General features: G+C 41.1%; 2 protein-coding genes across 2 annotated transcripts; both read left to right on the top strand.

Annotated features, from left to right (window-relative positions):
* Positions 1-58: 58 nt before the first annotated feature.
* Positions 59-3,077, top strand: atpsckmt (fATP synthase c subunit lysine N-methyltransferase). Its single transcript, XM_030404120.1, has 4 exons — positions 59-666; positions 1,875-2,012; positions 2,208-2,258; positions 2,694-3,077. The coding sequence occupies exons 1-4, from the start codon at positions 379-381 to the stop codon at positions 2,913-2,915; spliced, it is 699 nt and encodes a 232-aa protein (XP_030259980.1). The 5' UTR covers positions 59-378; the 3' UTR covers positions 2,916-3,077.
* Positions 3,078-3,268: 191 nt separating this feature from the next.
* Positions 3,269-16,661, top strand: LOC115573370 (NLR family CARD domain-containing protein 3-like). The gene is made up of 14 exons (XM_030404121.1): positions 3,269-4,379; positions 6,533-6,630; positions 7,190-7,306; positions 8,156-8,257; positions 9,680-9,784; positions 10,251-10,329; positions 10,492-10,720; positions 10,826-12,608; positions 12,686-12,859; positions 13,342-13,515; positions 13,980-14,153; positions 14,395-14,568; positions 15,183-15,229; positions 15,390-16,661. The coding sequence occupies exons 2-14, from the start codon at positions 6,542-6,544 to the stop codon at positions 15,941-15,943; spliced, it is 3,801 nt and encodes a 1,266-aa protein (XP_030259981.1). The 5' UTR covers positions 3,269-4,379; positions 6,533-6,541; the 3' UTR covers positions 15,944-16,661.
* Positions 16,662-16,713: the final 52 nt, after the last annotated feature.

The raw sequence follows: 16,713 nt of genomic DNA on the forward strand, positions 1-16,713 counted from the left end.
TTTTAATAACTTATGCCGGCACTGAACGGGGAACGAGGGCAGGTAGGAACGTTTGTTAGCTTATCATTGTCATCCTTACGGACCAGTAACAGCGCTGCACAGGTCACTTTTCGAATGCATGGATTGTAAATAGCAGGACACCACTTTGGTGCCAGCAACTTGTTTAGTTTATAATAATTCGTTTTGAACTTTTGACGTGGCGGGTAGCATAATGACCTGGTGGTGTTCGATGTACACGGTAGTTTATTCATGACGTTTGCCTTTTGTTGTTAGCATGCACAGCTAACCTTTAGCAGAGTCCCAGCTGTCATTCAGCAGTTCAAGTTCAGCTAATGTCAGCTAACGTTGAAACGCGTAACGTTAACGTAAGTTAGCACCATGTCACAACCACAGGAGTTTATCTTCGACTCGGCACCGGCAGGACACTCACAGAGCGATATAAAAGAGGCAAAGACCAGAAGCCAGCTAGGTGTCATCGTCACGGGGCTGCTGGGTGGGTCGCTGGTCGCACTGTACGCGGTGGCTGCTCCGTTCGTCACACCCGCCCTGAGGAAAGTCTGCCTCCCGTTTGTCCCGGCGACCACAGCCCAGGTGGAGAATGTCCTCAGGGTGCTGCGAGCCAGGTCAGGCACCCTGGTGGACATTGGTAGCGGAGATGGAAGAATAGTAAGTGATGCGTTGGGTAACTCTGTGGGTGTGGAGGCAGAAGTAGTAATGCTCTGAAATAGATGTTAACATTGATGTTGGTGACATACTGACAACATGTTAATTTACTTCTGGGATGGGACATTTCCTCTCTATCTGCCTTGTATCACACATCATCAACACTTAGGCTAACACTATATATTTATTGTATTATACTGTAATATCAGTCCCACGTCCTTTTTTGGGATGGAAGAGTGGTTGAGCTCTCAGGTGTCTTTATCTGGAGGCCCATGGTTCAAACCCATCCTGTGACCTTTGACATAAGGAACAGTAAAGTTATTACACCGTTTGTACAGTTACTGAACATATGGTTGTGACCTTGTGACCTTGTGAGTCTTTCACAGTACAATAACCATCTCAGAAAACTTATTTCACAATTGATGATGATGATGATTAACTACAATAACTTGTGAAGGAATGAACACCGGTTGATCTAACTATTATGATTGCACCAAATTCTATGTAATGACATACATGAAACCTCAAATTAGTCAGGGATATTGGGATATTTTAGTATTTCAGGTGATTGTTTATTCTGTGACATATTATTTTGTGTTTTGTGGATATTTTTGCACCCCAAAAGTAATGTATTGCATTTCATGTACTTTTATTGCATACCTATGCACATGCATATATGCACCCATATCCCAACATCCTTAATGCATTTTGAGTACATATAGTTTTAATAACACTTAAATGGGAGAATTCAGTTCTGCAGATAAGTAAAATGTACATGTGATACATGTCAGTTTTCATACCACAGTTTACTACTACCAAAATCCAACCTCTCCAGGGTTAATGTTGCACAAGCATTTTTTGACATCATACAAGACTGATATACTGCAGTCTTGTCGCTGTATTTGAAACCTAGAACAAATGAACTAGTCTCCCCATATTGTTGACCTCATCTCTAGCAGAAAGTTTTTACCAAGCCTACACATTTGGTTTGTGTTTTGTTCTTGTCACATAATAATCAATGGCATCTTCATATGTCGAGAACATGTACACATCTAAATGTCAGCAATTGGTTAATTAAGGAAGGAAACATGTCAGTAATGTCAGAAGCTCTCAAAGGTATTAACACACTTGTTTCACATCTAGCTGCTGCCAGATTTGGTGCACGTTGTTGCTGGTACATTGAATCAACATACATCCTCCTTGCTTTGCAGGTCATAGCAGCAGCCAAGCACGGCTTTCTGGCATCAGGCTTTGAACTGAACCCCTGGCTGGTGTGGTATTCTCGCCTCAAAGCCTGGAGAGAGGGAGTCCACCGCTCCACATCATTCCACATCTCTGACTTGTGGAAGGTCAGTCATGCATGAGTAGTACAGTAAAGTATGTAGTGATGAATTACTTAATTTTGGGGAAATACAGTTATTTTACCATAGCAGGTGATGTATTCTTTTTGTTCAAGACATCTGGTATCACTTAGTGTAAGAAAATAAAAACATTGAATATACAGGAAATTGTTTCATTCCCAGTATTTCTGATTCTTTTGCCAGGTCAGTTTTGCTCAGTACTCAAATGTTGTCATCTTTGGAGTTCCCCAAATGGTGAGTTCTTCTGTTTGTCTTACAGCTATTTCATCAACATTTTAGTTATTGTCTTGTCTTAGAATATCATGTATGTCACTTATAACAGCAAAGAAAGATTTATTGCTCCTTGTCACTTTATTTCTACTGTAAAGTACTCAGAGTTACAGTCACCAGTCAGGCACACTGGCTGGTTAGCTACCTGAGAAACGTACAGTGGACAAATCATACAATAGATGCAAGTATCAACGATGAAATGATCCATTCTTGGTAAGAAGTGGCGCCATTCACTTGAGACAGTGATTAAAAATCAAATATAACCAGCTGTTCATAGCCTCTTCTAGTGGGGAACTGAAGATTTCTATATTGGAGATCATCAGTTCTATATAAGCTCTATATTTCAGAATGCCAAAGTATTATTCTTGACATCCTGGTTGTTGCTGTCTGTGTCTGCAGATGGAGCAGCTGGAGCTAAAGCTGGCCACCGAGTTACCGAGTACAGCCAAGGTGGTGGCCTGCCGCTTTCCCTTCCCTACTTGGGTTCCAGAACATACGGATGGGGAGGGCATAGACACTGTGTGGGTGTACGATGCCAAGACTTTTAAATCACATCTGCAGCACGGAACGACACAGAAGACAATTCCAGAGCACGAGGAAAAACCAGATTCACACACATAAATGCCAAATATTCAGATCTTGTGAAGTTGCCCTCATTTCTTGCTATGCTGGAATGGTGTATTTCTGTTTTTGGACCTGACGTGCTACAAATGTAAATTATTGTTACATTAATATCCAATTTTAAAAAAGTAGGAAAAATAAAATGCTTGACATTGGCACTGACCTTGATGAGTGGATTCAATTAAAGTCAGTTGGGTTAAAATAATTATTAGATCATTTAAAACTGGAGGAAGGAGATCGGGGCCAGCTCAAGGCTGACCAAGTTTAATCTTGTACAAGAGGAGCAATCGCAGAGCAACAACACAGGTTTGTTAAAGAGGAAAGCTTGGTATTTATTTTCCTCTGTGGATGTGTCTTAACGCTCTATTTCTGCAACAGTTACTGAGTCTGTATTCAAAGAGGAGGTCATGTAAGTAGAAAGTTCAGAGAGGGGTGAATAAACAAACAATGCCATATAAATGTCACGTTAAGACTTCAATTCACGTGTCTACATTTGAGTAAAAAAATGTCCATCACAAGTTGGTTCCATATAACACAGGATTATTAGCAGAGTAGTGAGTCTCCTCCATGTCTGCATACCTGCACACTCATGCTGGGGTCATGGGTTTAAACAGGTTTTTCATATATGATATATGTTGTAATGGGCAAGGCAAGTTTATATGTAGTGCACAATTCGGAACAGAAATGTCTTTAGCCTTGATTTCAAAGAGGTGAGAGTTGGAGCATACCTGCAGTTTTCAGGGAGTTTGTTCCAGATATGTGGTGCATAGTGACTGAACGCTGCTTCTCTGTGTTTAGTTTTGTCATTGTAAATGGCGATGATTTGAGTAAATTCAATTCCTGCTGGGAAAAAAGTGCTTCTCGCCATTAATGAATGCATAATGATTTACTCCACGTCGTTATTTGACAGTTTTTAGCTGGAAAATACATCTGAACAAAGCTGAGAACAGGCTGCTTTAATGCAGGACAAGTTGACTTCTTTGAGTTGCTTGGTTTTCACAGGAAAAATGCGTTCCACTTTAAACATCCACAGCTGTCAAATCCAACATAAATGTTAATGAGACAGCAAAATTAACCCAAAAACGAACACAGATCATCCACAACAAAAAAAGGACTAACGGGAAATGAACGACACCAATTATCTCATTACAATGCAATGTTCTGGTAGGAAATTTTGAGTCCTGTGGTATTCACGTAATTGCCACTTGTCACGTACCACACACACCCACACACTGTTTTAGTTTTGGTTCCTCTGCTCAGACTTGTCCCAGAGAGACTTGATCGGTTGGAAGTGGGTGGGAATTATGATGTGAAGTCGACACCTTGAGCTGTTTGTCACGTACGTCGGGCCATTCTTGAACAGTTTTCAGTGTGGCGGGGTGCATTATCCCACTGAGGAGGCCACAGCCATCGGGGGTTTGGTGTTGCTGTGGGGGGGTCTGCTTGGTCTACAACAGCGTTTGGGTGAGTGGTTGATATCAAGTGGCTTCTACATGAATACCAGCAGAACACTGTATTGTAACAGGACTATCAGTGTCATTAATTTAAAAAAATCCTTTAATCAAAGTCCTTTTGATGTTATTGCTGACCAGTGTATATGATTGTAAATCACTGAGGGGACCATTTAACTGCACCATGGGTAATTTTGCTTTTGATACTTTGAGCGCATGCTGCTGATCTGGTAACATTTTAAATGCGTCACTTTGCAATGCAGCAGTAGTGTGATGTTAGCACTTTTATTGAAGTATTAGATCTGAATACTTAATGTTTCTTTTGGTTGAACAATTTTATTGAACCATATGATATAGAATTCTTATTATAACATTAGTAATTCATTAATTCATTTAATTCACATCAGTATTCATGGAGAAAAGGAACACAAGTGAAAACAACAGCGCGGCTAATAAAACCATAAACCCAAATCGATAAGTAAGCAAATTAACATAAATAAGTAAATATAATTAAAGTAAATGAGTTTTCTGTTTCAGAGTATATAAATCAAATTTCAACTTTCATAACGAAAATGTTTACTTGCTCTGTTATCCATAAAAAAATGGACACAATCAAGTCAACAGACAATGGCAAAGGAACAAATAAATAAAACACAAACACTTGGTATTTGGTATCTGTCCAGAAGGAAAGTCTTTTTGTTAATTTAGAAATGAAATTAATACAGTTTCTGGTTTTTACAGTTAAGATGAATGATATAGTTTTATGTGCATAGTTAACAATGATAACGTGAACCTAATCAGATATTTCTTTAGATACAGTATTTGTATGAACTAGCACTTCGATATTTGTCATCTGGAGAATGATTCAGTTATTTAGCCAAAACTGTGATGTGACTGAACATGAAGAGAAAGGGTGCTCAGTAGCTTTAGGCTACAAAAGAACCTCAAAGTGAAATATTCTTTTGAAGCTTCATGTCACTGGATTGTATCTAATCATTATTTGAAAGCCTTTGGGACAAACTGGACATATTAATTATTTGGAGAAATCATCGAAGATTTTTTAATTGTCACTTATTTTGATATTCGTGTTTCCTATATAATCATGAAAAACGTTTTATTCATCACACTTATCATCATAAGCCATCACAGATGAGCAGTTTGTAAATGTGGAACAACTAGGCCTTCATGGATGTTTGAATGTGTTCGTGTTCAGTGTCATGGGGTCAGATTTACCAATTCAGCAAATTCTCTGTAAGATGTCCGATTGTCACACACCTTTTGTCCTCTGGGGTCAAAAATGACCCTGTCTGGTTTGACTGTTCTTTAAGGCATTGTTTAATTCTCTGTTACAGCTTTAGACTAACTTTAGTCCAACCCATTACGATAAATGTATTCCCTTAGTTTTGGAATCTGGAACATTATTTTCAGACTATTTGCCATCAGCAGCCATGGTGGTCCCCCAACTCCAAAAATCTTTCTTTTGTCAAACTTCTGATGAAATGTCTTCCTATTGATTGTAATAGCTGTTACCACAAGTTGGAGTCATGTGGAGTAAACCTTTGGGTAAATATCTTCTTCCGTTAGTGATTGTTTATCACATGTTGTTTTAGAAAGTCGGTCAACATTCCAGTGTTTTATACTTGATAATGCATTTGTATCTTTATCTAATTCAAGTTCAAGCAGTATCAGAGTTTCTGTTTGCTTAGAGTGTTTGGAAAACTCCATAAATCAGAATGCTGTTGAGTTATTGATTCAATAATGCAGTCTTTATCAGAGACGATGGATCAGAAGTGTCTGTAACATGCTGACACAATCCACAAACCCTTCAAAATAAAGTGCACTGGAGTTGGAGTATGTGTGAGCAGCTTGTAGAGTACTGGTAAATGCCACTGATAAAATGTTCACAATAAAACCCATATAGAATGAAAACATAGAAATGTGAGGTTGCATTGTGGTATTTGTACCTTTTTACATTACAAACTTATCCCACTTTTTAACACTTTTAATATTATTTATTTATTATTTATTTTTAGGACGAACTCGACATTTAACAACATTCATTCACATTCAGATATTTGTTTCAAAATGTAGGAAATATCATAATGATAATATTCGTCATGTGACTGAGAGGAATGTATAAAAATAATGTACATGCTCTCCCAGCAGTTGTCTGCTATGAATCGGTGTGAGGACAGAGAGGAGCGAGTCCCACCCTCTAAAACCACTCTTTATGGGGAACATGAGAGCCAGACCGAGGGTCATAGGTGAGATATGATCTTTATTTTGATGACGTTTCTCAGTCAACCAGGTCATGTTAATTCTAACATCTGTATGATAGGCAACTGGACTCGTTTCAGTTTCAGGAGGATATGATCTTCAATTGTCCATGAGTCTCCTCCATGTCACAAAGCATTTGGGTCTCAATGTTAAACAAAGATATTTATCTGGGCAACACAGTTGTCTGTATAAAATTGGGGCTGGATTATCTCATTTCAAATCTGTATTGGGAGAAACTGCTACATTTAGATTCATAACGAGAAATGTAAAAGTACCTTGTGTTTGATTTAATCAGAGCTCATTGCTGATGTTTGTCCTGATTCATACTCGTCTAAACAGTTCCACACTCTGGTCTTCTGGACTGGACTGTGTGCTGAGTTGTGTGTTGGACACATGGTTAGATGTTGTTAGATGTTGTTGGTTATAACGTGTTGAAATTTGTGATTTAAGTCAATTGTGTTCAGTGCAATGTCCATAATATTATGGATTTAATACATTAAAAAATAAGCATAATTCCATAGCTCTTGATTAATTTCTTATAATCAGGATCCATCGGAGGCCATGCTATCCTGAACCTGAACCCAGCTGTGTATCCATGAAGAGTGGCTGGTCTATGGATCCTCCTTATAACTTTAAAGATGGATGCCACTCTGTTGATCAAAGGTGAGGATTTCAAAATGTCGTGAGTTTTTAACCCTTATGAAGCTCCCCTCCAGGTGCTGCAGAGCACATTTGACAAAAACACTCTTTTATCTTGTTGTGGCTCATCCAGGGAAATTGGTTTTCCATGAGTCTCAAAGTTAACAAATAGTTGCAGCGTTTTCAATGGGTCACTTGTTGAACTTGGTCAAATAGCGACAACTTGTGGTGATCATCACCTTAAAGAAGTTAGGCACCCAACTTTTCCAGGTCAGCTCAATCAATATCTTAAGTGCGTTTTCTAACTAATATATTAGATTTATACTCACCAGTGGAAGAGGTTCAATCTGTCCAAATAGTGACAGTAGATTAGCTTGCCAACCCCTGACAAAAGTTATGTGTCATACTGTGCTTTTTTTTTTTTGTTTAGCATACAATGGAATGCACCATAAATCCAGTGTGTCCAAAAGGTCATGAAGCTGGTTTATGAGTCACAAGAGGGATCACTTTGTTTTGTTTTTGTTGGCCAACTATTGCATTGAGTCTCAAACTGATTTTGTCTGACACTAAGGAGGTTAAATATGGGAATAGACACACTGCTTTGACACTACGTCGACTCCCCTTTTTATTCTAATTAGCCAATGTTACTATTCAACCATTATGTCCACCCCACAGTGTCATTTCCCTGCTTATGCTGCCCACTGCACTGATTATAGCTTTAACATGTCTAAATTTGCCATTTAATTCCAAGAAAAGCTAACCAAGAATTACCTTGAATCGAATACACAGTGTACTGTAGAAATATTAAAGCCTTTGCAGTTGTTTTCTCCACATTGTGGATACAGTGCATAATTTATCGTATGTTTTTCTCAGAAGAATGCTGGAAAAAACTCAACCCAGCTGTGTGTCCATGAAGAGTGATCGATCTATAGGGATTCCTATATCCTTTAAAGATGGACGCCATTCAGCTAAAAGGTGAGGACATCAAACTGGTAATCTAACAAAGTGTTTTTATCGGGCTCGCATACGTTAGATTTTACTCAGGTAAAGTAATTTGTGTATTAACTCAGCAGCAGCCGCCTCAAACTCACACATTCAAGCACATTCACTCTGTGGGCTGCCCAATACTAGTCTGATACAAGCAGTCAGGAGTTAGGGTACAGTGTGCTCTCCTTCCTAGTCCATGCCTACAGAACCCACAAACTAATCCTGGTGGTTTGGGTCGCAGGGATGACATCCAGCAACTCCTCAGGTGCTCTGCCTGAAAGGTTCCTGCCCTGGACCTTGTCAGGTGGAATGATAGGGAAGCTGCCTTCTCCTGCCTGAGCTATCACTACTGCTAGAGCCCTATTCCTCAACTAGACACAGCAACTTACCCTGCCTCTCGCGTTCTTTCACTCCTTCCTTTTTACAACTTCAATACCTGTACTTTTTAATAATTGGAGAACCTGCTGGATTGAAATACTGCCTGTGACTGATGCTGATGTTGCTGTTAGGACGTCCACAAAATTAATCCATGCTCACCTCAACAGAGAAAAGGCCAGTTTGGTGAAGTGGTGCCACGTGTCATTTTCCTTTTCTAAAGGGCGATGCCAGTTATACCCAGTAGAATAAAGAATTTGATCTTTTCAGTGGACATGATTTTGACCCACAGTGGTTCACCAGCTTGTTAGGTATGAACTTAAATATGTTTCCAAAGTCCACGTAAACACAACACTATTTCACTTATTCTTGCATGTTTCCCTGATGATGGATGATCGTACTCATTTTTCAGGAACTCTGGCACTCTGGGGATCCCTCCTTTCAGCACTGACATGCCAGTGTATGAATTTGGCCATTTGAGTACACAATATCGTTCCTTCAACCTCCAGAATGATCGTTGGTTTTAGAGTTCTATTGCTTGACCTCATTGGCACACTTGTCAACAAACTTCCACAGTTACAAGATGACTCTGAAGATCTTCCACAGAAGCTGTAGGAGCTTTTGCTGACATTTTTCACTTAATAAGGCACTTTGTGAGGGCCTAGGGAAGATGTTGCTCAGGATGTTCAGAAGCTCAGCCAGAGGTGTTGTTTCATCCTTACTCGCTTTCTTTAACTGATGGTTCTGGGCTCAAAGCTCTTCCTCCAACCAAAGGGCCTTGGCTTCCCTTCGGTCAAGAATGCGGCACCAGCATTAACACTGATACTTGGCACCCATAACTGCTATACTGGAAAGCTTCTCTTTTAATGACATCTTAAACATTTTGTATCCTAACAACTTCATACACAACACTGTACGGAACAAGAATAATTATCTGGACTGATTAGAATGATGCTGCACACTGTGTACATTGTGACTGACAGATTTTGTCTCACTGCGTCATTGATCCAAAATGTATTTTGTGTTTATAATCAGGAGAAAGCTGGAATTACCTGAACCCAGCAGTGTGTCCATGAAAAGTGACAGATCTCTGGGTCATCCCATACACTTTAAAGATGGACGCCACTCTGTTGATCAAAGGTGAGGATTTCAGGTTGATAATGAAAACAAAATGGTGTGTCCTCATCCGACTCGTCATTGTTAAATCTCCAGTTGAACCTTTTACTGAATAAGATGAAGTTCTCTGAGGACTCACACTCACACATCCAGTCGCGGAGCTGCTCAGTACAACCAGTCAAATACAAGTAGACAGATAAGTGCCACTGAAGCAGGTGGAACCTCTAGGTGCCTTGCTCCAGGCCAGCTGTGTACAATGAGGGGAGGAGAGCAATATGGTAGGGACTGAACCAGACTGGCTGGTGAAGCAAAACATAGAGCTAATAGCTACAAACACCTGCAGACTGAGCTGTTGATTCTCAGTAGGATTGGTAGGACTAGAAAATCTTTCATTCACTGTTCACATCCAAATATCACTTATTGGACCTTTACCTTGTGTTTATCTCTGTGTAGACATAAGGTGAGCTTATTATTTATGATTGCTCCACAGAGTTGACCAGGAGTGCTCAAAGATTCCAAGTGGTCAGTCTGCTCAGCATCTTCAAACACACCTGGACTCTGTATTTATGGTCTGTACATATACACATGTATTTTCTACATCTGTTCTCTTGACAATAATCTGCATACTGCACTTTTTAGAACAGTGGATTGTCAATCCCTCTAACATGGATCTGATATTTGGTTCCATTATTTTAGTTTGATCATGTCGTTCATATAATACTCTGTTCCAGCTGCTGGAGGAGAACATTGTCACTTTTGTGAAGAATGAGCTGAAGAAGATCAAGAGGGTTCTGAGGTCAGATTATCCAGAATGTTTAGAGAACCAGAGGGACGATGAGGAGGTGCTGGACAGTGAGGAGGAAGAGCAGAAGAGGAGCTGCAGAGAGACATTTCTGAAGATCGCTCTGCACTTCCTAAGGAGAGTGAAGCAGGAGGAGCTGGCTGACTATTTGCAAAGCAGTAAGAGGTTTTTAAAGATAAGTCAAATAGAAAATGCATTCAGATACACATTCTTTGAGGAAATACATACTTTACCTTATAGATCTTCTTTGTGTTTCCATTCAGAAATCCTTTTTCTGGTTTGTCAGCTTAGACTTAAATCCAACCTGAAAAAGGGGTTCCAGCATGTGTTTGAGGGGATCGCTAAAGCAGGAAACCCAACCCTTCTGAATGAGATCTACACAGAGCTCTACATCACAGAGGGAGGGACTGGAGTGGTCAATGATGAACATGAGGTCAGACAGATTGAAACAGCATCGAGGAAACCACACAGACCTGAAACAACAATCAGATGTAAAGACATATTTAAACCCTCACCTGGAAGAGATGAACCAATCAGAACAGTCATGACAAAGGGAGTAGCTGGAATCGGGAAAACAGTCTTAACACAGAAGTTCAGTCTGGACTGGGCTGAAGACAAATCCAACCAGGACATACAGTTCACATTTCCATTCACTTTCAGAGAGCTGAATGTGCTGAAGGAGAAAAGGTGCAGCTTGGTCGAACTTATTCATTACTTCTTTCCTGAAGCCAAAGAAGCAGGAGTCTGCAGGCTTGAAGACTTCGAGGTTGTGTTCATCTTTGACGGTCTGGATGAGTGTCGACTTCCTCTGGACTTCCACAACAATGAGATCCTGACTGACGTTACAGAGCCCACCTCAGTGGATGCGCTGCTGACAAACCTCATCAGGGGGAAACTGCTTCCCTCTGCACGCCTCTGGATAACCACACGACCTGCAGCAGCCAATCGCATCCCCCCTGAGTGTGTTGACATGGTTACAGAGGTCAGTGGGTTCACTGACCCACAGAAGGAGGAGTACTTCAGGAAGAGATTCGGAGACAAGGAGCAGGCCAGCAGTATCATATCCCACATCAAGACATCGCAGAGCTTGCACATAATGTGCCACATCCCAGTCTTCTGCTGGATCACCTCTACAGTCCTAGATGATGTGCTGAAAACCAGAGAGGGAGGAGAGCTGCCTGAGACTCTGACAGAGTTGTACATTCACTTCTTGGTGGTTCAGATGAAATTGAAGAATGTCAAGTACGAGGGAAGAGCTGAGACAGATCCTCACTGGAATCCACAGAGCAGGAAGATGATTGTGTCTCTGGGAAAACTGGCTTTTGAGCAGCTGCAGAAAGGCAACCGGATCTTTTATGAATCCGACCTGACAGAGTGTGGCATTAATATCAGAGAAGCGTCCGTGTATTCAGGAGTGTTCACACAGATGTTCAAAGAGGAGAGAGGACTGTACCAGGACAAGATGTTCTGCTTTGTCCATCTGAGCATTCAGGAGTTTCTGGCTGCTCTTTATGTTCATCTAACATTCATCACATCCTGTATCAATCTGCTGTCAGAAGAACCATCAACCAACCATGAATCTGCAGTCACACGCTTCTACCAGAGTGCTGTGGACAGGGCCTTACAGAGTCCAAACGGGCACTTGGACTTGTTCCTCCGCTTCCTCCTGGGTCTTTCACTGCAGACCAATCAGATTCGTCTGAAAGGCCTGCTGACACTGGCAGGAAGCAGCTCAAGGATCAATCAGGAAACAGTCCAGTACATAAATAATAAGATCGACAAGAATCTGTGTCCAGAGAGAAGCATCAGTCTGTTCCATTGTCTTAATGAACTGAATGATCGTTCTCTAGTGGAGCAGATCCAACGGTACCTGAGATCAGGAAGTCTGTCCACAGACAAGCTGTCTCCTGCTCAGTGGTCAGCTCTGGTCTTCATCTTACTGTCTTCAGAAAAAGATCTGGATGTGTTTGACCTGAACAAATACACTGCTTCAGAGGAGGCTCTGCTAAGGCTGCTGCCAGTGGTCAAAGCCTCCAGGAAAGCTCTGTAAGTACCCAAATTTATATATCATAACTTAAATATTCTTTTTGGCTTATTTTTTTTCTTCATTCTTGTCCTGTCAGACTGAGTGGCTGTAACCTCTCGGAGAAAATCCTTGAAGCTCTGTCCTCAGTTCTCAGCTCTCAATCCTCCAATCTGAGAGAACTGGACCTGAGTAACAACAACCTGCAGGATTCAGGAGTAAAGGTGCTGTCTGCAGGACTGCAGAGTCCACATTGTGCGCTGGAAACGCTCAGGTCAGATCAAGTAGTTTGTCTTAAATCATTTGAAATGTTTCTCCAAATAATCACCTCTGTGCAGTGTAAACAGCCTCTCTCGTGTTAAGATTTCTGAATCTCTGAATTGGTCGACCCGTGGCAGAGTCAAGGTTCAAAAACAAAAACACAACACTTGTAACATCACAACCTCACCCAAAAGAGTAGTGTTGTGTCGGCAGACTGCCTGCTTGAGGGTCAGAGCACATACAGTATCAACCGATCTGAAAGGTAATGCTAACAACATGCACAACATGCACAACCTGCACGTTAGGGTGAGAAGATGAAAAATAAGAGACTTCTGGGTGCCAGGCCCCTTTATCAGGTTGGGTGCGTAACTCATATACTGCAGATGTACGCAATGCTTATCCAGGTATTTCATACCATCTCCAGATTTATCATTGAAGAGGATTACATTTAAACACAAATGTTATTTTTCTTTCTGTTGATTATTGTCTCATCAGAATGAGCGGCTGTAACCTGTCAGAGAGAAGCTGTGAGGCTCTGTCTTCAGTTCTCAGCCTCCAGTCCCCTAATCTGAGAGAGCTGGACCTGAGTAACAACATACTGCAGGATTTAGGAGTGAGATTGCTGTCGGCTGGACTGGAGAGTCCACACTGTACACTGGAAACTCTGGGGTCAGTGCACGTTACAGTCTGCCCTAATTGTTTTCAGATATTCCTCTTACCTCTATGCAGTTTAACCGGCCTCTTACATGCCAGCATTTCAGACTCTCCCAAATGTTCCATTAGGAGTTGTAAATTTGCAGTTAAGACGTTCTTTCCTAATTTAACCTTCAGCTAATGACCAGCTCACAGGTATGACCTGTGGCTCATGTAGAGATCCCTCATTAAGCTTTGGTATTGTGTGATTTGGAATTACTGAATGTTTGTTCAGTCTTAGGATTTAAACCAATGCTGAGAAGAACTAAAGGTACAGTAAATCATCAAATTGACCAACTCTTCACTGTTTACTAGATAGTTTCAGTTAGGCTGAAAAAAGTGTGTCCTTATTTTTGACGCATTGTTCAAGACTCCAGCTGTAATATAATCACATTTTGTTGATAGTTTTTTTTTTCCACTTTATATTATTGTCACTCCAGACTGAGTACCTGTAACCTCTCAGAAAGATGCTGTGAAGCTCTGTCGTCAGTTCTCGGCTCCCAGTACTCTAGTCTGAGAAAACTGGACCTGAGTAACAACAACCTGCAGGATACAGGAGTGAAGCTGTTATCTACTGGGCTGCAGAGTCCACACTGCACACTGGAAACTCTCAGGTCAGAATTCATCAACCTGTTCATTTTAATTGTTAATCTACATCAATGGATAAACTCATAAACTGGTTAACATTTAAAACCAGTGTATTATCTCTTCCCATTCCCTTCCAGGCTGTTGATGGACATTGGTGGATGTTTAATTGTGATCAGAAAGAAAATCTGTGATAATATTAATGCATCCCCAACAACAACCTTCCAGCCCTCTCAGTACTCTCACATTATGTGACATGTGTGTTTGCAGACTGTCAGGCTGTCTGATCACAAAGGAAGGCTGTGCTTCTCTGGCCTCTGCTGTAAGCTCCAACCCCTCCCATTTGAGGGAGCTGGACCTGAGCTACAATCACCCAGGAGACTCGGGAGTAAAGCAGCTTTCTGCCGGATTGGAGGATCCACACTGGAGACTGGACAATCTCAGGTATAGAATCTGAGACCACTACTCAAGATACTTCTATTTTGCATTTGTTTTACATGCAATACCATAGTCATGCCTCAGTGCCAGAACCTGGAGGAAAATGTTCACTTGGACTCCAAGTAATCTGATAAGTAGTTGGTGGTCATAGGTCAAGGTCACTGTGGCTTCAAGGTGCCTATTTTCATGAAATGCTCAGAAATGCATTGAGAGATTTTCTTCAGATTTGGCACAAGTGTCCACTATGACTCAGGGAGGAACTGATTAGAATGTGTTTGCCAAAGGTCATGGTCATTGTGACCTCATGGCAACCCATCCCCGTGAATGTCATGTCTCAGAAACACAAAACAAGATTTTTTTGTTGTCCATTATGACTAAAGGATGAACTGATCAGAATTTGGTGGTCAGGGTCAAATGATAATATCAGTGTAATGGTGTGACGGAAACATTTATCACAGTATTTGGTACGTCGAGCTGGCATGGACTCCACAAGCTTGTTTAAAACCTGATGACTCAAGTCAGCATGATTTGACTGTGTTCAACAGAGCGTCTGTAAATGTTACAGAATGCTTGGCTTTCTCAGTCTTCAAGTGTCCCCATATATGTTCAACCCCTTTCAGGGTGGAGCCTGGTGGAGTCCGATGGTTGAGACCAGGTCTGAGGAAGTGTAAGTGTGTTGTTCATTTAATTCATTAAAAATAAAGCAGCACACATTCAGCCATATTCAAACTGTGACATCACGCATTCAAATCACTAAAAGCAAGATTCAAACTGTCAATAAATGAAAAGGGTGTAGAATAATAACTGTTTCTTGTTCTGCCCAACAGATTCCTGTGAACCCATACTCGACACAAACAGGGTAGACAGAAAGATCAAACTGTCTGACAACGACAGGACGGCGACATTTGGAGGGGAGGTTCGGTCATATCCTGGTGATCCAGACGGATTGGACTTCGAGACTCACCTGCTGCCATGTCAGAATGGTCTGACTGGCCGCTGTTACTGGGAGGTTGAGTGGAAAGGATTGGTGTCTGTATCAGTGTTGTACAGACAAGTTGGCAGGAGAGAGAATAGATTTGACTGTGAGTACGGAAGAAATGATCAGTCATGGAGTCTGGAATGCTCTGATGTTGGTCACTATGTCAGGCACAATAATAGAGGGATATTCATTCCTCTCCCCTCCTCCTCCTCCTCCTCTGTCTCCAACAGAGTAGCAGTGTATGTGGACTGTCCTGCGGGCACTCTGTCCTTCTACAGAGTGTCCTCTGACACACTGATCCACCTCCACACCTTCAACACCACATTCAGTCAATGTCTTTATCCTGGGGTCGGGTTCTGGGCTAACTTCTCTGGGTCCTCAGTGTCTCTGTGTCCTCTGTAAAAACGAAAAGTCTCCCCCTGTTCAAGGAACTTTATCACTGCGGATCGGCTAGTTCAGTCCGTACAGGATCACACACAACTGATGTTGGTTAGTAACAATGTGATACGTTTACTGTCATAGAGGAGGAAGAGGAGGCTGAGAGGGATGCATGATTGTTGGCTGAAGGACGAGAAGGGCAAAGGATGCCGGGATTAAGGAATGCGTGTTTGAGGCCAATGTGCAGCCTGCAGACCTGGAAATGAAGAAAATGAAGGAAATATGCAAGACAAATCCCTGTAGCACTGGGGGAGCGGTGTCGAGCCAAATTGTAAATGCTGTTTAATTTTCACATCCTTGAAAGTACAAAATTAATATTAAAAACACCAACAACAACAAACATACAAGGTTCAAGGTTCATGTATTTGCCATAAAAAGGTTGTATAACTTTACTTTTCTCTTGTTTATTCAGCACTTCATTATAATACTGTTTTGTCACATTTCACCTTCCCCAGAAAAATTGCAGCTCCATACAATTTCGATATTGCACTTTTTGTGAATTTGATCGTTTTCCTATAAATCGTGCACCCCTAATTTAAATGTAATTTTACTTCTGAGGTTTTATGGACTGTTGGTTGAAGAAAACACTGGAATGTGAACCGTGGGCTGTGGGTTATTGTGATGACATTTCTCAGTGTTTTCCAAATCTTTATGAACTTACTAATGAATCAATAAATGAAAAAAAAAATATCACTTTATGAAGGTCTTTCTCTTCTGATTTTCTGAATACTTCG

The sequence above is a fragment of the Sparus aurata genome, chromosome 21, assembly GCF_900880675.1.
Source record: "Sparus aurata chromosome 21, fSpaAur1.1, whole genome shotgun sequence".
NCBI lineage: Eukaryota > Metazoa > Chordata > Actinopteri > Spariformes > Sparidae > Sparus > Sparus aurata.